The sequence below is a fragment of the Bombus huntii genome, chromosome 14 (assembly GCF_024542735.1).
Source record: "Bombus huntii isolate Logan2020A chromosome 14, iyBomHunt1.1, whole genome shotgun sequence".
Taxonomy (NCBI): Eukaryota; Metazoa; Arthropoda; class Insecta; order Hymenoptera; family Apidae; genus Bombus; species Bombus huntii.
In genome coordinates this window covers 6768078-6790393 of record NC_066251.1, presented here as the reverse complement: position 1 = coordinate 6790393, position 22316 = coordinate 6768078, and the positions used below count along the sequence as shown (strand labels likewise).

Below are 22316 nucleotides of genomic sequence, written 5' to 3'. Positions count from 1 at the left end.
AAATTAAAGAAGTTGTTCTCGTTTATAGTGATACTGGAGGACTTTTAACATCGACAAAAATTAGAAGACGCACAACGTCCACAAATGGTACAACAGAGACACGCTGGCAGCCGTGGAAGCGGCAAATTCGTCCTTACAGTGCAGAAAAGTTGCTTATTCCACTTCCTATTCCGCATCCAGCACACATAGCTGTTACCATTCATAATCGCGATTCCGAAAATCCGATTCCCCTCGATTCGGAACTTTGTCAGAATATATTGAAAGCAATCGAAGAGTCGCCCGGTGAAATGTCTACTGAATATGTTAGTCGTTATAGAGGGGCTGCAGATTCTAGTTTCGATTCGGTAGCTTCACATTCTTCGATTTCTATTGAAACTGGCTTAGACAAAGATAACGATACTCAGGGAACGACAAACACCGATAAAGAGGGCGAAACTTATCATTGGACGCTGTCGAATTGGGGTGGTGGCATGACTAGGAGAAGAAACAATTCTGGATCTATAAAGGTCGATCTTGCATCTCCCGAAGACGTTACTCTGGACACAGATACCACTAGAGTGATGTTCAGTACGTACGGAACAACTGTTTGAACTGAGTTTACTGTTACGCCAAGTAAATATACTATATATAATAGGTGCAAGTAGAAACAAATAAGTGTAACTATGCAAAAGTCAGTTTAGACATAGATCTTTTGTTTATACAATTTTTTTAAAAACCCTGCATTTACTCATTTCATTTTTATTACACTGAGGTTGATTAAATAAAATTGTTTTTCGTCAAAAAAAGAGAAATTTTAATTAAAATGCAAGAAATGAACTTTACTTAAAAAAAGACGGACGTTGGGAACCGCTAATTCGAAAGTTTATTATTATAGATTCAGTTGCATTTGAATATGTAATTTGAGAGCCAAGACTAGAAAACATTTTTTTAATTAGAATAATGTCTTATAATTCCAATAAGCCTCGTTTTAAAATCACATCAGTATGTGTATAAAAATACATACAAAATTTCAGAAATGTTATATATACGTGCCTGTTGTAGCACATTATCAAAATCATTTTATCTTAATATTTCGCGGATCAAAATCAAACATAGGAAAAATAAACGTTCTAAACATTCGAGATAAATGTTTTGTAGAATTTACATTAACATATACATATTATTATGTATAATTATCAGCATACCAATATCACTTTCATTGCAACAACAGAACATCATCTTCTGTGCCTAATCAGATATCTTATAAATCCATCTAAATTAGTACTCGATTAATTTAATTAATCAGTGGTCACTATTAAAAGTATTAATTTCTATTAAAACTTAAGTGAACCGTCATGGTTGATAATATAATAAGTATATAGAATGTGCTCATCTGCAAAGTCTGGGATGTCATTACAGATTCATAATTTTTATGTATACAAGTTATAAGCAGAGTCAGATAAGTAGAATATTAGCGTATGAATGGCCAGTGCCGTTAAAAAAAAACCTCTTTAAATCTATGTTAAAGAAGTTATACAACATTCTTATTGACATATTGTATATAGATAGTTAATTGTATAAATAAACTTGTTAATGTAATAATAATTCAAATACATTTTCTTGTTATTCACGCTAAAGGCCATTCAAAGGAATACATAAAAGTTTGCTCTCTTTCGATATTTACATAATTCATGTGAGATAATATCATAGGATTATTTCATTATAAACTGTTTATAAAATATCAAGCTGCCAGTATATCGCTTAATCTGACAGTAAAACAGTTCGAAACAGTTACAATTTATTTACACTATTCTCTCCTAAGAATATGCAAGCACAATTTAAAGAATTCTGTATTTTTTAATTAGGATTATTCAGAATTACAAATTACTAATTGAATCTTACACATGATAACTAATGATATATATTTATTTATTTTGAACAAATCTTATAATGCTTGTAAACTTTTTTAAATATCTTCTTTTACTATACCTTTTTTTTGTTGATTTTAATAATAATGTGTACATAAGTTGATTTTATTATATTTTATAATAAATGATACTAGTGTAATATTTGTATTCAGCTATAATCATACAATATGGAATATGTAATTCTTGTCTTCTATTGTATTTGAGTGTATCAAGACATATTATGGAAATCAGAATTTTCAGTGATAACGAAAAAAAATATTATACAATCTTAATATTCAGATATATTAATTAAAATATGTAAATTCGATATCGCACAATGTAAAATGTATTAACCATAATAACACTGCAACACACTGCAAAAAATTGTTCATATTTAGATTATAACATTTTAGGATTGTATCTCAATGAGATTGGATGAAGGAAGCATAGAATTTTAAATATTTCATTTTACTAATATTCGAATATATTTAAATATTGTCTGTGTTAAAGAAAAAGAATGCATTTTACAGAATGCAATTGATTAGAACCTTAAAGAATACTCACTAAAATCCGATAAAGATACTTATAATAAATATTTATCTGTAGATGTTGTAAACCATAGAAATATTAAGAAGTAATGATTATACAATCTTTTGACCAGTTTTTGTTTGTTGTCAAACTGAATTAAGTAATAGTTAAGAGACTAAGCGCTCCATTTTTAAAGAAGGCACGTTTTTAAGATTGCCTTGGATTTTAGTACTATAATGCGCAAGTCCATCCAAAGAAAAACATCCAATGAGGAATACTGTCATGGTTTTTAACGACTATACAGTTAATTAATAATTGCATAATATCCATCCAAGGAGTGTTCAAAATTAGTAAGAACCTAAATACGTCTGATGGCAAACAGAATAATGCAATATATAAAAATAAGAAACCTATTTTAATGAAAATATATGTGTATGTAACATTCTTTGTTGCAAAAATTGATACAGCATAACATGGAGAAAACTTCCTTAAATATTAACTTGCTATATTAGCTTCAGTTAATTACACATATTTATTTGTTACTTCAGAAACATTATTTTATATGATATGAATAAAACTGTGCAACATAATGATTGAACTAGCTAATTCTCTGAAACACAATTTCTAAGGAAACTAGTAATAATTTCTTCTATCAAATGCACTTATCAATAGCAATACAAAACTAAATCTGTTGTACATTATGAAAATTCCAATTTGAATGTTTCAAAGAATTATTCAGGGATAATTTCAAAGAAGAAAATCAGGATAGAATGTTCAAATAATTATTTCTTATTGGAAATGAAATAAGAAATGCGTAAATGAATAAAAATCGGTAGTACTACGTATTGTAATAGATTTAAAAAAGAATTGTAGGAAACGTTGTATCATGAATGTAGCATTAATCAAACATGCGTACGTACAAACCAAATGTGTATTATTTTCATATATTGTAAAAGTATTATATTTTTATCAGTCTAACGAATGGTTCACATTTAGTTTGTGTCTAGGTATGTTAGTGTACTACAAGACTTTATTTAAGTATGTAGCGAACAAGAATGTAATTGTACAAAGTCAAATAAGTTATGAACGATAAATTAAAAAAAGGAAAATACATTTGCAATATTATATCGGAACCAATAACGAAACTTAAAATCGTATCTAAGTATAATAAATTTACGTAGAAATTAAAAATTTTACGTAGGTAGATTATAACTGCGAAACATTTACTATTTATAGTTATTATTATACTATTGCTCGTGTTTGCTATATATATATATTTTCATTTTGAATTCCTATTCGAATGTAAAGTTGTACAAAACTATAATTGCGTATATCATAATTGCATAATGTAACATATTAGCAATATTTCTTGACAATTTATTAAAAAATTTTACTTATGACGGTTCTTTTTTATCACGAATAATTATTTATATTAATCGTAATGACATTAAAAAAAAATGATTCCCTTTTAATACACGCTTTAAATCATAGTATGTATGTTTCTTCATAATATTATCGTACTCCTTCCCGTTTTTGTATACATCAAATGTAAATGTGATAAAAATAATGCTTATATTTTAATGCTTTTATCTTTTTTAAATTAAAGATATAATAAATTTTGTCAAAACATAAACATGCTTCAAAGAAGAATCATAGGAGTTTATGAAGTTGGAAATATTGCATTATATCTACTGTGTTACTGCAACAAAAAATGAATTACATCATACAATAAAATACAATAAATATAATACAATATAACAGTATATTAATTATATTAATACAATCTTATATTAAATATTTGAGTAACAGGGGAGATTAAAAATTAATTCAACAATGATTTAATATATTCAAAAAATGTGATGATTTTTATATTTCATATATATATGTGTAATATATATATATATATTTTTTCTTATCAATAACGCATTCGTTTTATATTTTACTCAAAAAGCAACAAAAGGGAACTATTTTATTCAAAAAAGAAACATCCATGCATGAAACAAGTCATTATAAATTATTCACATATTACGAACAAAATTTGTTGCGTATCTGCCCTCTGATTGGTCGAAATTGCGTATTTCGTTCATAACACATATTCGCTCAATTGCGCATGCTCAGAAAACCGGTATTTCCTCATATGTGTGACGTTTAAGCGGAAATTGTAAATTTGAGAAATTTATTATAAATGCAGCGACAATTATGAAAAAGGGAAGAATTGTAAATAAAAAATCGAATTGGTCTCGTAAAATCGCTTTGTAAGAAAAGTTGAAACTTTTGGTCACAATGAAATGGAAGCTTTTAATACGTTTTATTTATGAAAGAGGGGGGAAATAGACGAATTCTCGGTGATGCGAAAGGTGATGTTAAACGTTGCATATCGCAGATACAAGTCACGAAGCGTGGTCGGGACAAGTCTAGACGATCATCGTCGAGGAAAAACCGATGAAGCTTGACCGTACTCAACACAGGTATCTAAATATGTATCGAAATTGTTGTAAAGAACCGATAAGAAATGATGATTCATACGCGTAACCTTTACGATAACGAGTTACGTTAGCGAGCAGCTGAAAACGTGCCTGTGATATACATTTTAAGTATTGTGTGTTAAAAGCCCAGGGAGTTGTGAAATGTATTAGATCAGTGACCAAAGAAGTAACATAGTATACAAAATCCAGTATGATGTAAAAAGTGAAAGTGAGAGTGTGAACAAAACTGAGGCGTTTCAATCAAATCGATATACCGAATCACAGACCGACATGCAGCTACGATGAACAAAATAAATAGGCCGGACATTTTCACGCGTGTCATTTATGATTTTATATTTCGCAACGCAACGCGTATTAAAACAAGCATTTACTGATTCATTCTCAATTTATTCTATTACTATTTTTATCAGAACCTATATACATTTATTTTTCAAGAAGTATTAAATATTAAAGTAAGCCACATTTGAATAACAGTAAAAAATTAAGCAAGAGAATAAGCGAATCTATTACAAGAAAAGGAAGATATCGATAGTACTTTATATATAATTCACACGAAGCATGTATCGAAAGTATATTCGAACCTAAAGAAAAGGAAAGAATTTTCATTAACACGAATCAACGTACAAACTACATGTATAATTGATATATTTATTAACAGAATATCAAAAATAAGACGCAATCGGTATTTGCAGAAGACTTGGTTACACGATGTTGACTCAGCTTCGGTGAGAACGTAGCATAGAATCGGAACTCGATCGAGGTCGAGCTTTAGTAATCGATTGTTGCATTTTCGGCGTCCTTCTCTTTTCCACACACAGGAGAGCTCTAGAATCACATACAAAAATAATTAAATCAGTCTGAAATAGGACCTGATACAGAATCGATAAGGTGTAGAAAAATCAAATTCTTATTGTAAGAGGCCGAGCATTGAGCACGGGTGCGTGTTTACGGTACGGAGCGAACCAAAACATCAATGACCTTGAAAGAGAAGCAGTCACGTGACTGGGAGAGAGCACAAGGATTGGATAGTTTCGGCGCATATAATGTGTATTGCGTCGTGCGCACCCTATGTCCCGCATTCCGTGTCCGATAGATGGTTGAAAGTTTAGCGAGGGGTGAAGGGGCGAAAGACAGACTACGCGACGGCTTACGACGACGACGACGACGGGTACGACGACGACGACGAGGACGACGAGAAAAAACGGGAGAGGAGAGAGAGTGTGACTCGGCCCCCGTCTATGTGTGCGCGCGCGTTGCTCGGTTGTGTTGTCCAAGATGAAGTCCGACTCTAAACCTTTGTTGACAGCTCAGGCGGAAAAGGCGAATCATTACACGTAAGTAAGCGCCGGTCGCGCGTGCTACGTGAAAGAAAAAAGTGTTGGATAAAAAAGAAATTTCGGAGAGTACTGAAAGAAAGAAAGAGTGCGTGATTCGGATAAAAATTAAATATAATAATAATGATAAAAAAGTGAAGTGCTTAACAAAAAAAAGAGAATTCTAATGAAAATATAATATAATAAAAAAATACACGTAATGATAAATACGTATATGCCTATGTCCATATGCAAATAAAATAAAATAAAATAAAAACGAAAAGAGAAAAGAAAACGAAAGAGAACGGAATAAAAGAGGGAGGGCCGCGCGAGCACAGCAGCGCGGCATCGACGCGCGCGTCAAAATACGCCACGAAATAATGTGTAGCTCTGTGGATTCGCATTCCAGATACTTGAAGGAATTTCGCGTCGAACAATGTCCCCTCTTTATACAGCGCAAATGCACACAGCACCGACCCTTCACGTGCTTCAACTGGCACTTTATGAACCAGCGGAGGCGAAGACCGGTGAGAAAGAGGGACCGCACCTTCAACTATAGCGCTGATAATTATTGCACCAAGTACGACGAGACTACCGGCATATGTCCAGATGGAGACGAGTAAGTTTATCTATCAGTTAGCATTGTGTATACATTATATACCATTTTTACCGTGGGGTTACGCTATCGGTGGATTACTCGTCCGTCGGTAGAGGGTATTACGAGTGATACAGTTGTGTGTTTCGTTAATTGGCCACCGAGATCAAAGCTTATTTGGCCAGTTAACGAGAGAGGTACGTTTCTGAGAAATCTCCAGTATCTATCTCTTTTTTGGATAAGACCTGAGATATCGATACATTGATATGTTTGTTTATTTTACATATATAATATTAAAGACTCACTTCAAGAAATCAGTTTGACGAAGTGGTGGAAGTAGAGACGGTCAGTTAGCGAAGCAAAATTCTGGCCAGTTAACGCGACATTACTATATCTCTTATGTCAGATACATCGATTTGTCGCAGTCAGCCGACGGCATCAAAACTTACGTAGTATTTAACATTTAATCTTTCCGTATTAAAAGATTCTTATTATCATCCTTTCACTTTGAAACACCTACGAATTTTATAGAGGAAAAGAGACATGGTTATCTATTATTCTTTGTTCGTTGTGTATGTATGTGCGTGCTTACGCGCGCGCGCGTGTGTGTAAGCATATTAACATTGTTCTGCTTATAAAGCATGCAACGTATTCTTGCTCAAGTTTGGAAACCGTAAATGAGTTTTAAAGTATGAATGAAAATGTTTCTTCGTGATCGAGTCTGATATCGATGTAAAAGAATAACAGAGGGGTCTATCGGATTTCTTTGTGTCGTTGACACGCGCATGTTGTAACATGCATCTGCGTGGTAATGCGTAACGACGTAACATCTCTTTGAGAATAACCTATGTAACGAAGAGGAGGCCAATTTCGACGTAACTTTCGAGGGCATGCGTATGTGTTATATATATAATATATAACATACATATATGTATGTAGTGAACAAAAGTGATCGAAACATTGCTGCGTTCTTATATCGGATTCGTGTACGACAGAAAAGCAGTATGGACGTGTATAGTAGACATAATAGTTTCATTTATTTACACGCATCTTATGACTAGATTACAGATATTTATTACAGATATAGTAAATTTATAGATGTAATAATGTAGATAATATTATATGAAAAGAAATTAGGTGGATAATTTAATATTAAAAATGAAGAAATTATGTAAAAAGTATTCATTATAATGTTTAATAAATGAAATGCATCTTAATTTAGGTTTCATTTGTTTATAAGAATATGATTTTATATAAACATCTGTAGTACTTTTATTTTATTTTATTTGTTATTTTAACTTCTACCTTAATGAAATACGTGCAATGTATATGTAGATATTGTTTGCAAATATATGAATGACAATAAAAAATTAATAAACATAATATTGCGTATATGCAAACCGTGATTTATTTATTGCATACATTTATATGTTCGTATTACATTTAATGCATATACAAACACGCAGAAAAAACAGATTTTTCTAATAAATTTTTTTATGTTTCTAAATAAGAAACTGAAAGAGGACAATATACAGAAAACTGGTACAATTTATATTTCTAAAAAATAATAAGTATAAACATTCGGGTAACACTATCGATTATAGATTTTTTATAGATAATGTTTGCATTCTTACTCAAAAAGTAAGACATCTTTCATAAATTTCTTTAGAGAAGAAAATGATCAACTCCATTTTCTTAGCCCTAGAACTATCAAAGAAATCAAGATGACAAATCCATAATGTTTCTAGTAATTCTATACATTTGCAATATTATGTTTTTTTGAATTTAAGTAATTTTTGCAATATTTATTCTTTTCACTTTTACTTAAGTTATCAGTGGTTCTATTATTAAAATATGTTTAATGTTTCAAAATTACATTTTATAAAATTTTTCGTAATAAAGTATGTTTTTAATTAAAGTATTTATTCAAAAGAGTTCAAAGATTCGACGGTTATGTTTCGATTGTCTCATAGAATACGTATGTTGAAAATTTGACCTAAATTCTACAGGCAAGGAAGGAAAAGAATCAACTGTTACATAGGTATATTCATTGATTCTGACTAGTTTTTGTGGCCCAATCGCGAATCATTATTTTCAAACTAATTAATGCAACGTGTTTTTGGATTAATTCAATCGAATCGAAGCGAACAAATTAAAACATCGCGAGTCATGTTCCTCTTGTTATGAATGTAAGCTTACACGCTTCCAGTCGCCATTGCTGATAGAATATAGCTACCGTCGGCTGTTAACCTGTTGTCATCCATTGTAGATAACCCAACGAAACTAAGCAGAAATTTCTCCATGCTTTCAGGCGTATAACTACACTTTCTTCCGCGGCCATCTTTTTTTCGAGGTTATCATTTCCTCTATTACACTTTCGTCCCTTTGCTTCTTAATTTGTATTATAATATTGTAACGCTTTCGATATGAAATATTCTGAAATCGATATTAAATATTTGAAGTATATAAATGGCGTCTAACTGTTCACTATGAAATATGAAAAAAGAAATATATAAGTATATTTGCATAATATTGAGGCTATTAACTCGAATTTGTTTAATTCTAGATATCCATGCAGGATATGATATTGAGACATAGATTTAGGTCATTGTTTTAAATTATCTTGTTGATAATTCCTTGCTTGATAAAAATTTATCGTTGATTTATTGTTCTCAGAATATTATTTTTAAAAAGAGTATTGTTTTAATCATTTCTTATTTGTTAATTAATATTGTAGAACTCATATGTGTGTAAAATAAACAAATAAGAAGCACAAACGAATAAGTAGACGTTGATGAATGATCTTTTAAGACGAATGAATAAAATTACGAGAATTATCACCAAAAACATTAAAACCTATTATCTGTTAATGAAAACAAACGAAACCAGTTTCTTTTAAGACGCTTGTGAAACCATTAATAGACGAAGTTCAACGTAAAAGCTTATAAAAAAATGTGCCAGGAATAATGTGAAAAATGTTTACGAATTATTTTTATGCTAAAAAATTTTCGTTATGCTTGTTACAATTTGCAAAACAAATTGTGCATTATTTGTTATTATTTATTACCTGTTATTATTGATTTTATAGTATTTTATTAACTTTTGCTATTACATTATATACTTATTAAGACATACCACAAAGATTTTTATATTCAAACTATTAACAAAATCGATACAATCCTTTCTAAATTAGTTTATTAACATAAATATTTGAAACACGTTTTAAAAATTTAAGTAATAAAAATTATCGTTATTTTTATTAGTATATTAATATTTATATCCATTTTTACATACAATGTACGCTAAAATAAGTTTGAATATTCTATTGAGTTTGGAGAAAAATATAAATACAAAGTAGCTACATTAACGTATTTAAGAAGGAAGAATTAAATATTTATTCAAGATCGAATTTTTTTTCCATTTACGTGAAAATTACGTTTTGTTTAATATAATTTACAATAATTATCACAATTTAACTTTTATCACATCAACTTTCCCTCTGAAGAACACAAGATTGTGAGCGAGTTTTTAATTGATAACTAATTCGTGCACGGATATATTTGTCGTATTATTAATTATGATAAGGGTGTGCTGAATATTCGTTGCTTGCAGCGTTATATTTTTAGTTGATTTTCTTCATTCATAAATCATAAGTTTGCGATAATGGTTACTGTAGTCATTTATTATTCTATTTTTATCTGAAATAAAAATTCGAAAGAATTGAATTGAAATCAGTTATGATAAATTAATCTTTTCTTAAATGTTTTTAACATTAATCTCATGGAAGATTATAACGTATTGTTAAATAAGATTTTATATTTTTATTTCCACAATACAAAAACAATTAGCTAAAAAATTATTTTATTTTAGATATTTCTATATACATTTTATATAAAAAATAAATGAAAATATCTGTGATCGGTTTTCCCTCCAAAATATCCAGCGCCTCGAGTTCCCAAACAAAGGAGCCTACTAATATTGATTTTCTCTTACGTGGCATGGTGGCAACAAAGAATTATATGTGGTAATCCTTGTTGCTGCACCGTAAAATGTTCCGAAACCATTATGGTACAATTATAGCTCAGAAAATAAAACTATCTATCGAAAGTTCAAGGTCGTATTTGTTTTTCTGATAACTATTGTAAATTTTTTAATGTTTACCGCATTATATTGCATTCTTTCCTAATCTAAGTTAAATTTTAAAAGATACAATAACTCGCGTAAAGCATGAATGCGCGAACCATATTAAGTTGTAATTCTTATTAAAAAAATGAGTTCCTTGTAATGTCCAAAAATCATTAAATTGAATTTGTATAGTCTCTTATATAATCATTACATAATTTATCATGTATTATAAGACCTACATTGAATATGTTGTTATCAAACCATATTTAATAGTTTTTAGTTGACATTTAGTCTAACATTGAGTAGTATTAAAATTCAATTCTTTTGAATTAATGTATTTGTATATCCTAATTAACATTAATTTAGTAAAATTCTATTAGTTTATAATAGTTAATTATTCAATAAGTTATCTTCATTTTTATGGTACATTTTTTATATACATTATGGTGCTGTTCTTCAATTAATTTATATAAATTTTGTTGTTAAACAGGTGTCCGTTTCTTCACCGTACTGCTGGCGACACAGAAAGGCGTTACCACCTACGTTATTATAAAACCTGCATGTGTGTCCATGATACAGATACACGTGGGTTCTGTGTCAAGAATGGCCCTCATTGTGCCTTTGCACATGGTAATCATGATCTTCGTCCCCCTGTTTATGACATTAAGGAGATACAGGCACTGGAGAACCCTGATTCTGATCCTAATTCATCTTCTAATGGACCAAACATACTTGACAAAGAAAGGAACTTAATGAATGAAGATCCAAAATGGCAGGATACGAATTATGTACTCAGTAATTACAAAACAGAACCTTGCAAACGTCCACCAAGACTTTGTCGTCAGGGCTATGCCTGTCCACAATATCACAACAGTAAAGATAAAAGACGTAGTCCACGCAAGTACAAGTACAGGTAAGTAATTGTCCCTAAATTTGAGAAAAACTTTAAAAATAACTATTTACAAATGTATCTAACTTGAAACTTCATTCTAGATCAACACCATGTCCTAATGTAAAACATGGAGAAGAATGGGGTGAACCAGGCAATTGCGAACAAGGAGATGCTTGTACATATTGTCATACACGTACGGAACAACAATTCCATCCTGAGATATACAAATCCACAAAGTGTAATGATGTACAACAAGCTGGATATTGTCCACGCGGAGTCTTCTGTGCGTTTGCACATGTTGACCGTGAGTGTACCCTCATAAACCGTACGTAAAACAGTTACTACTACTTTAGTAAGTTTCGTGCAACTTTTTTTTTTTAATAATATTTTATTGGCTTCATTCACAATACTTAATCGCTTGATATGCAATTGATCAAAATAAATTCATGTAACGCGCAAAGTCTACTAATGTATAAAAGCGCTTGTAATTGCTTCTATATAAAAATTATTTAACATTTTATATTTGCTTTTGAGGATTCTTTCTCTTTTTTTCTCTTTCTTTCTCTTTCTCTCTCTCTTTCTATTTGGTAAACATAGGCCTTTTGTAAATGATTAAACTTAGTATTCAAAATTGCTTCTCAAAATTGATATATTGGGACGTTGGTATGGTGTGCTGATGGAGCAGTGTTGCCAACAGAAGAAATGAGCCTGGCGAGGGACATGGCGGTACCTATAGATTGTGGCACCAATCTGGCAGATATTCTAAGCAATGCGCTTCCACCCGATAAGCGCAGTCATGAGAAGGATAAACAACTTAGTGATAGTAGTGTAAGTCTACTATGTACCTAAAAATAATGAATTTCTTTTAGATAATATATAATTTAGCGATATCATTAAATATTTAAATTACAGAATGGAAGCGGTGAAGTATCAGAATCAGCAAGTACTAGTAGCGTTGGCAGTAACAGTTCACACAGTAAAGCTCCTGGTGCTCAACTTCATAACTCCAATTCCAATAGCACTGTAAACACTTCCAATCAGCAAAAGTTAACAAGCATACTTTATAATCCCAGTTCTCTTTTGCAAGTTGTAAGTTTGACCATTTGGTTCTGGAATCAATCAAATATCTGTACATTTCATAAAGGTCCAGCAAATAATTCTACGAATATTAAACAGGGTGAAATACGAAAACAAGTGGTTACAATAGACAGTGATCCTTTATTAACGAAAGCAGAAAAAGCTCAACTGAAACAAAGCCTATATAGTGCATATAGTTTGAATGGAACCTTAGGGAATCATTCATTAGCAACTACCGTCTCACCACTTTCAAGTTCATTTTACCCAAATGATACTGTGGAATCTGTAGTAGGTAAGGTAAAGTTAAGGAAGAATAAAGGAAAAGAATATTTTTACCCAGTTTTAATCATGATTTCTTTCCTTTTCAGGAAATGCATTAGACGAGTTACATCTAGATGACCCCTTAAATTTAGTAGAATCAATTCATAGGGATACGAATTCACCAATTAGCAATTCAATATCAGCAGGCCTAGCAAGTTCTGGACTATTAGGTAGCTCAGCACCAGTTAATATTCCTGGAATGAATGAACGTTCAGTTCTTACGAATTTTTCGCCATCAACATCCAGTCCACTGCAGCATCTACATTCGACTGGTTTTCTTACTGGATCTAGATTTTCTCACCAGGATTCAATAGAATCGGTAAATGAAGTATTTTATTCTGTTCTTTCGTCTGTTGCAGAAAAGAATGTCTTGGCACTATTTTAATATTTTATTTTGTTCCATTGATTTCAGACTATGCCATTTATGAATCAAGTATCAGACCCATTTAGCAATCATATTTCACAGCTTAGCAGTTCAGCTTCTAAGCTTAGCGGATTTAATAGTAGCTTATTTGATTTTACAAATCAAGGAATGTCTCCATCTCGTACTCAACCTCTCCCAGCATCTCCATTGGTTAATGCATTTTCCATTAGTCCGAGTAACACAGGATCTTTATCTGAGGTTAGAACTCCCCCAATTTTTATTTCAACATTATTGTTGATGAACTAAAATAAAGTTTAAAGGAGACATGTCGTTTGCATTAATTTGTCTTAGGTACAAAGGCTCAGGGAGGAATTGACATCAAGTCGTGCGCAACTAGCAACGTGGGACGAACGTATTAATCAAGCTAGAGCTGCTTGCGCCGCATGGCAATTAGAAAGTGAGGAGGCTAAAAGAAAAGCAAGTATCGCTGAACAGCAGAGAGATGAGGTAAATAGTAGTTATATTCGTTTTTTCTGTAAAATATATAAAGTTGGCGATATAAAAATTGTTAACAGGCCTTGTTACAAGTGAAAGCATTAAGGGTAGAAAATGAAGCGTCTGGTGGTGGACCATACCTTCACACATTGAGAAGAACAAGTGAGCTCAGATCGTTATCGATAGCTGCATTAAAATCAATTCAATCACAGCTTCGTTCGGATCTCGAAGAAGTAGAAAAGGTAAAACAAAGTTGTCATGCCAGCTTGAATAGCTGGTATATCAAGCGTTTCGCGAATAATGATTAATTTATCTGAAGAGGATGCGAAAGAATTAGATTCTACAGCTACCTCATCTTCATCAAACAGAATTTTCTTCTATTATCAATTAAACACGTTCCAATTGGCAATCAAGATTATCTTTGATAGAATTGTAAAGTCTAATCTATTTGCGATCGATCTGATTAATGGAAACACTATAGGTAGCTCAGTTGTTGCCGTTCCAGGTGCTGTACAGAGAAACGGCAACAAAGTGCATGGTTTGCGAAGAACAAAATCGCACTGTTACCCTCTCACCCTGTAACCACTACGTGGTCTGCTCGACGTGCGCTCCAAATCAACGAGAGTGCCCGTACTGCCAGACTCCGGTTGTCTCCACAAGTTAGGTCCGAATATTTTGTTAGAACACCCGTTGTTATAATCTCCATTCTTTCTTAATAACCAAGACAAATATCCTCATAATTCTAATGTGAGTAGTACTAGGATTTTCAACGTAAATTCCCGGTACTTTAAATGCGATGGTATATAAAATGAACAATTAAAAGAATTTGTATTGCGATACATGTACAACCGCAATAGAAAAAAGAAACAAAACAAACGATGAACAAATTTATTCAAATATATAATTTGACTGTCGCCAAAGTGAATATGGATGTGATAAGACTTCGTTTCCGTAGTCTGTATTTGTCATACATTTTTGTGTCAACCATCATGCTACTATATAGCTATTCATCAAGATTCAGATATCACATCCTTTATATTAAGGACACATATTAATGATCTTGGAATGGAAAACTAATTAATATATAATACAAGATACATTTACTAGCAGGGTGCTAGCTAAATAGTTAGCATTTAATAACACGCATGTGTGCCAGTTACACAAACAATGTAACGCGAAGGAAAAGAAAAACAATATAATCATAAATGATGGACAAAATTTTGGGACCTCTAAAGTATATATTTGTTTAAAAAATTGTAATACCATAATTAAACGCAACAAAAGATTAATGTCCCACAATATAATAGTTATAGAATAATTTCACTCAATTGTTGAGCTGTTAAACGTATGTCACAAGAGATGATATTTCTATTGTATTTAAAGATATATATTTAAATAGGATTTTTCAATTGACCCGTACTGATGGTAATAATACAAGTATTAACAAATTTTATATCCTTGGTTGAAAAGGTAGTATCGATACCTGTATTATATAAGGAATATATACATATATATATGATTTCTAGATTTTTATACAAAATAATAAAATTGCTCATATTTATAACAAAAAACGAATTGGAATTCGTAAAAGAAAAGTATGTAAGAAAATAATACATTTAACAATTTCATTGTTAAAAGAAAGGTATATGTATTATTTCAAACTTACAATGTTCTTGACATTATTCACTTTGTTTTTCTTAGATATTTATGTACACATATATTTTTTTGTTTTTCATCTTTTATAATTTCTATAAAATATACTTAAATTATAATTCATTAAAAAAATGTTTTTATACTTTGGATACATCGAAAAACAGTGATAGTTGGTAGTTAAGATTTTTATACCAATACGATTTCTTTATTCTCTTTTCTTTTTTCCTCTCTTAATAGTTGATAATATATCAATTAGTAGGTAGTCATTTGTATATGTTTCATTATGCTTCTCTTCTGTATATGGTATGTAGTATGTTACATTTTAAACTTTAAGTATGCTTAATATACATAAATATATATATGAATATATATATAATATAAATATATATATGAATATATATAATATAAATATATATATATATAATATATATATAATATATATATATATATTATATATATTATATATAATATAAATATATATATATAATATAAATGAATATATATACATATATATGTATATGAATACGTTATATACTTACTATTGAAATTAAGTAGTGTGTGATAGTAATGAAGAAACGTAATTTTGCGACAAAAGTACATTACTAAATTAATTAAACTCAATTTTTGTGTTATAAGTTTTTACATTTTTAGGTGTAAGAAATATTATGAATATTTAGGATTTTTCAATTTAATCAAAAGATGAAGGAGTAACTTATATTTATGATACCAGCGATAATTATGTGACATACGTATTACAGCTCGATATAAGCGACATGCAACTGAAAAAGCATGCCAACTAACTTTTTTCAATGAAACGCGTGAATACTGCGTTTTGTACACCGGCTCTATAAAACATTTTCATTTTGAATATGTAGCTGGTAATCATTACATTATAAAGCGACTATACATTCATGGTAAAGAAAGAAAGAAGGTAAAATATTGCCTAAAGTATAAATGAATAGTATAGATAGGACAACATTATCAAATTTTTTCCTGATAGACATAAAACATTACTATAACCAATTTTAAAGACTATTATTTAATATTTACGATATAATTAAAATTATTTTAAATGTATAATACCCTGCACAAATTGACTTTTTTTCAAAGGACGTATATTTTTGCGGATTATTAGAGCTTTTTCATATAAGTCATGAATCTTGTTTAAAACAAACACAATATTACCAAATGAGAATACAAGGTATAAAAAAGTACACAAATTTCATTGAAACAGAAAAAAAGAGGGTATTATAACAAACTTTACTTAATTATTTAAATATTTAATAACTCGACAATGAAGCTGATTGTTGTTTCTCCTTTCTTCAATTATCTTCATAGTTTAGTATCAAAAAGTGAGGCCAAAAAAGAAATAAATGTTTTTATTAGGTCCGTTTTTATTACAAATTATTAATATTAAAATATAATAGATGTTACTAAAAACATACAATTTTGCGTATCATGGTATAAACGATCCATCAAAGGATTATGTTTGTAAAGAAAGAAATGAAATGGAATGAAAATGGTAAAAAACAAAGTGTGTAACAAAGAAAATGTCAACATAAAGTGAGGATGATATTGTTATAAATACCAACTATGTATTATATTTCATCAAGTATGATGAATAGATGAATATTTTAATTTCTCCCGCGAGATCGTATATATCATGATATAATTTTCAAAGTACTATTTAGAATTTAATCAATTTAGCACTATAACAATGCATTTTTCAATTGTGTTTTTAAATGCATTCTTTATAAGTACTACAATCACAGCAGGTATGATAAAAAGAAAACGAGGTGTTTATCTCTTCGCATTCTTAGAATATATTTTATCTTGAAAATACTATTCTTAAATACGATTCCTTTTTAAGTCGTCAATATTTTTTATAACTGTTATTATTGTTATTTTTGCTTTCATAAAAAAGAAGAAATGTTCACACACTATCATCTTATAGAAATAGTAGGAGATTAACCAATTAAGGTACTAGTTTGCCATTGAAAACTGTACTTATAAAGAATGCTTATTTCATCGACTTCTCATAATTATGATGTTCCCTCCAATGAGTTATATAGTTAAATATAATAGTAGCTATTGAAGATTAATTATCTCATGCTTTGAAATCAAATAAGAGTTTAAGCAAAAAAATAGAGTAACATAATCAAGATCATATGGAATAGCAAGTTTTTTTTATTTTTAATTCTTTTTTCTTTTATTTTATATAATAATGAGGTGCATTATGATTGTGGCAAGTCATATGAAAACCTAGGAAAGATATTCCTGAATGATATAATATTAAATATTATAAACAATTATGATATATATATATATATATGTATATATATACATATATGTATGTATGTATGTATATATATATGTATATATACTATTTTACTTATAACAATAACACAATTAAAATATTAATTATTAAGAGCATAAATTATTGTGAAAGCAACAAATTTAGCTACAAAATAGGTTAATAGGAGATTAACAAATAAAAAAATTAGTTAATATCGTGTACTAAAGAAAAAGCATACAGTTGAATATTTATATAATACACTGCCCCAATTGTTGGTTTTAATGATCATTTTTCTTCATATTTTTGGTATACAATATGTAACTCGTTATGAGATAGAGATTCTTCTAGATACTGACACATTGTCTTTATATACTTATAAATGTGTAATAATTTTTTTCTTACTATAATTGAAATATATGTTTAATATATTGAATCTCTTAAATGTCAAAAAACTATATTTGTATAAATGAATCTTTATAAAGTTAATGGTAATTACTAAAATATTAATAATATAGTTGGTCTTCATCTAACACTGCACAAAGAAAACCAACAATAGGGCAGATCAAATTGAACAATATATTTTTGACAAGTTACAATAATACAAATACAAAACGTTACATGCTCTGTTTTGTGCGAATGATTCTTCTCTTGTGTTAAACATTACTAGAGCCAGAAGAGCCATATTGTGACCGCTTGTTTATGCACTAGTTGAACGTTACAGAGATTGCCAGTTGTTTCATTTTCTTTTTAAAAAGGGAAGTATTCGTGATCAAAGAATAGGCAGATGATGGTTCCCTAATGTTGAGAAAGAATTATCTGCACACTCCAGGCGGCAAAACATACACATAATCATTAGATTATTGTACAATAATGAATTACGTAAAATAGTAATATATAATATCTAAACAAAAAAAGAACAAATTTGCTGAACATTTATATTACAATTTATAACTAAAGATACTTGCTATAAACCTGTATTACCTTTAATCACTTGTAATTTTGATATATGACTAATGCATTTGTTATTTAGATAATAGCAGTATGAATTCCGATAAATCAAGAGTACTCTGACTAAAACTAAAATTGATTTCTATCAATCGTAGAATGTGTTCTTGTTTGCAAAAATAACTGCTCAATATTTTGACAAAGAAAGAACAAACTAATAGTGGATACATTCTTTTTCTCATTCAATTACTATTTACTACTATTTACCACTATATATTTCGTATTCGTCTTTTAGCTACTGTTTAAATCTATCTTCTCTCACATTGTTTTATTTTCTTCATTCTGCAAATGTGGACACATTGTTAATAATAATACAATTTTACCGTGTCTGGTGTTATTACGATTATTATGGAAATGTATGCTCTTTAAAATATTTATATTATTATCAGTTAATATAATACTGCAAAACTGCTTAGATTGTAAACTCGTGTGTATTTTGATTGTGTAGGCTTTTAATTGGCAACTTTCTCCTAATTAAATGGTAGAATTTCTTTTTTTCATTTTATGATACACAATATGCAAATATTTTTGATCAGACTGAAATTAACATGAATCTGAACAACACACAGACACACATACACATAAAAGGAAAAGAAATCGAGTTCTACAGTACTGATATCTAAGCATTTTTGTATCAAATACGAGGTAGCAAATGGCTGTACAACTGTGATTATGTAATAACAATTTCTCTACTTAGATCTTATCGTTCGGTATGTCGGTATTTATGAAGATATAAATATTTTACATACAAAAACAAAAAAAGAAGAGAGAAGGCTGTAAAACTTTCAACTGTGCTCATTGACGCACTCATTGACGAATCCTCGACATGCATTATTTATGATCCAATTATTAAAGGTATTGACAATTAAGAAGAAAGAAACTTGCACATTCGAGCATAAGATACAGCAAGCCCATAAAACTTTTGAAATCATTCTGATCGAAGCGATGTTGTATTCTCAAATTATGTAAGAATCGTGAAGATGTTTCAATGACAAACAGGAGTCATTTCATTTTGCATTATTTTGACATGTGTTCTCTTTCTATCTACTCTGCATTTTAAAATTATTATGCATATTTTATTCTTTGCTGTCAATTACTAAATGAAAATAATATTACAATTTTTGCTAGTGACTGAACATTGAAAAGTTATAATAGTACATTAGTGGAAAAAAGTGTCACAACGCAAAAATTGAGCTAATCATTTTTAATAAGATTTTTGTAATGATTACTACCTATTCATTCCTTTGAAGAAAATGTGTCAGTCATTTGCATCCTCATATTACAATATTTCATGCCTTGTGTCAAAATAATGTTAACAAAATTGCGTCACGAGCTCTTACTATACCACAGAAAAAATAAAAGAATCATTGGTTATTTATTACTCAACAGTTAATTGTCTGTTTTATATTTAAATTCAAGTATCGATGAAAATAAAGGAACTATACAAAAACAAATAATAAAATGAGAAGAACAGTTAGTAAAGTGCACAAGGTACAATCTGTAAACAGTGCCATTTTCAACAGATTTATGAAAGTAATAAAGTTACGTTTTGCGAGAAACAAATGTGATCTGTTAATGTTTCTAATTTCTATGAATAATTCTGCATTTCTGATGTGACGGAGATTCAAACGCTGATATTATTTATTCCTCTATCTCTTGTTAAAGCTTCAATGTCTAAAGCTTGTATAACTAGTAACACTAATTTGTTAATTTATAATGAATAATGTTAGTGGCAAGTTAAAAAACACACCTTTGAAGTTAGATAAACACAAGAAAACAAAAATAAAATATAATAACAGGATTTATTTTTCGTGTATGCAGTAATGAATTGATGAAGCTGTTATTTTTAATTTGCAATTGACATTATTCACTGAAATGTACCTTAATACTTTAAGTTGAAATTACATAGTATGGCAATTAAATTCAGTTAAATTATGTATAACTTTATTCTCAAGGTTTGTTGGTAGTTAACTCGATTTCCGCCCCCTTAGGTATGCAGGATTGTGTAGAAATATGTCCGTTAAAATATTTTAATATTTTTGCAATATTACAACACCGTCTTCCGGCACAATAATATTTGCATGTAGCCTAAAGCGCAGTAATAAATAATTTGAAATATTGCAGAAGGAGAGGAAATGTTTATTACTAAGCTAGCTTGTCGTATATAGACGTTGTTCTCTTACAGTGCAAAGAAACAAATTTAGAAACATTTAACATAGATGAAAAAAAAGTATATTCGTGCTATAATGAAGCATGTATCTATATTGCGATAATAAATATTTTACTGAAACTGTTGTACGAACGAGAAGATATTTTCTGAAACACGATTGATCCATTTTCTTAAAATATAGAACTGGAAAGCAGCAAAGAAGATATATAACTTTTTAATATTTAAGGGAAAAATGAATACGCCGCTCGTACAATAAACATTTTGTGGGGTGACCACAATTATTAAAAGTATAGTGTAATACGTTTATTGTAACATATTTATTTCATAATCTCATAAGAATGAAATATTAATACCGATTATCGAAATGCAAATATAACTGTAAAAGTTTGTAACAGAATTCTGGGGTTTTACGTTTTCGTCATATTTTAATCTGCAACACATTATAGCAGTATTACAAAATCTATTGCAATCATAACATTACAATATACTGAATAGTATATTATAGGAAAGAAGCTGCTGTTAACTTTATAAAAATTGTACATGAAAATTCATTTCTATAAAAGGATGGAATATTATATTCTAATGACCATAATTATTTGGATGATAATCTTTGAAGAATGTAGAAAATATTTTATGTACAATTTTTTATGGTTCGATTTTTCTTATGCTATTATTTGTACAGAACATTATTTTAAATCAAACAAATGTAATATTGAGAAACAATGCCTCTGTAAACCATTGATAATGGTCACCCTCACAAAAAGGATATAGTAGACATAATTGAAACAGCATTTGCAAGATAATAACGATAGATTATAAAAAAATTCATGGATATCTACGATTGTTCTGGTTGTGGTTACTTCTGTATGTGCATTTTTATACAATGATTGTGAATTTGTATAGGCTAAACTCATATCATTGCTAATTTTTCTATAAATTCAAAAGTTATATGTATTGAAGAGTTATCTTAATCAAGGTGTGCAAAATTTTGCAACATTTAGCAGAGGCGGGCAAAATTCTATGGTACATAAAGGAAAACAATTTAAATAACGTTTTTAAATAAATAAATGTTTAACACATAAAATCTGTAAATGTGTCCATGAAAGATGA

The 22316-nt window shown here is 29.6% G+C and overlaps 2 protein-coding genes and 1 long non-coding RNA gene across 8 annotated transcripts in view; all 3 read left to right on the top strand.

Moving 5' to 3' along the window:
• Positions 1 to 3811, top strand: part of LOC126873331 (uncharacterized) — a 42078-nt gene extending 38267 nt beyond the window's left edge. For both annotated transcript variants that reach the window (XM_050634081.1, XM_050634080.1), the window contains one exon: positions 29 to 3811. In XM_050634081.1, coding sequence (XP_050490038.1) covers positions 29 to 590 — 562 coding nt within the window. In that variant the 3' untranslated portion in view covers positions 591 to 3811. The remainder of the gene's footprint in view (positions 1 to 28) is intronic.
• A 240-nt stretch (positions 3812 to 4051) lies between these two features.
• Positions 4052 to 15021, top strand: LOC126873333 (RING finger protein unkempt homolog). Of its 5 annotated transcripts, none has more exons than XM_050634088.1 (12): positions 4052 to 6234; positions 6623 to 6832; positions 11424 to 11846; positions 11927 to 12129; positions 12523 to 12653; positions 12738 to 12914; positions 13002 to 13194; positions 13271 to 13542; positions 13636 to 13845; positions 13939 to 14094; positions 14163 to 14324; positions 14588 to 15021. In XM_050634088.1, exons 1-12 carry the CDS (start codon positions 6176 to 6178, stop codon positions 14744 to 14746), a joined length of 2355 nt encoding a protein of 784 aa, XP_050490045.1. In that variant the 5' UTR covers positions 4052 to 6175; the 3' UTR covers positions 14747 to 15021. The 5 variants fall into 5 exon arrangements, with proteins under 5 accessions (XP_050490045.1, XP_050490044.1, XP_050490043.1 ...); XM_050634087.1 differs by having other exon boundaries at positions 11927 to 12150; XM_050634086.1 differs by having other exon boundaries at positions 11927 to 12150; positions 12511 to 12653.
• Positions 6839 to 8200, top strand: LOC126873344 (uncharacterized). The gene is made up of 2 exons (XR_007692384.1): positions 6839 to 7005; positions 7108 to 8200. It is a non-coding gene; the product is annotated as an uncharacterized LOC126873344 (long non-coding RNA).
• Positions 15022 to 22316: the final 7295 nt, after the last annotated feature.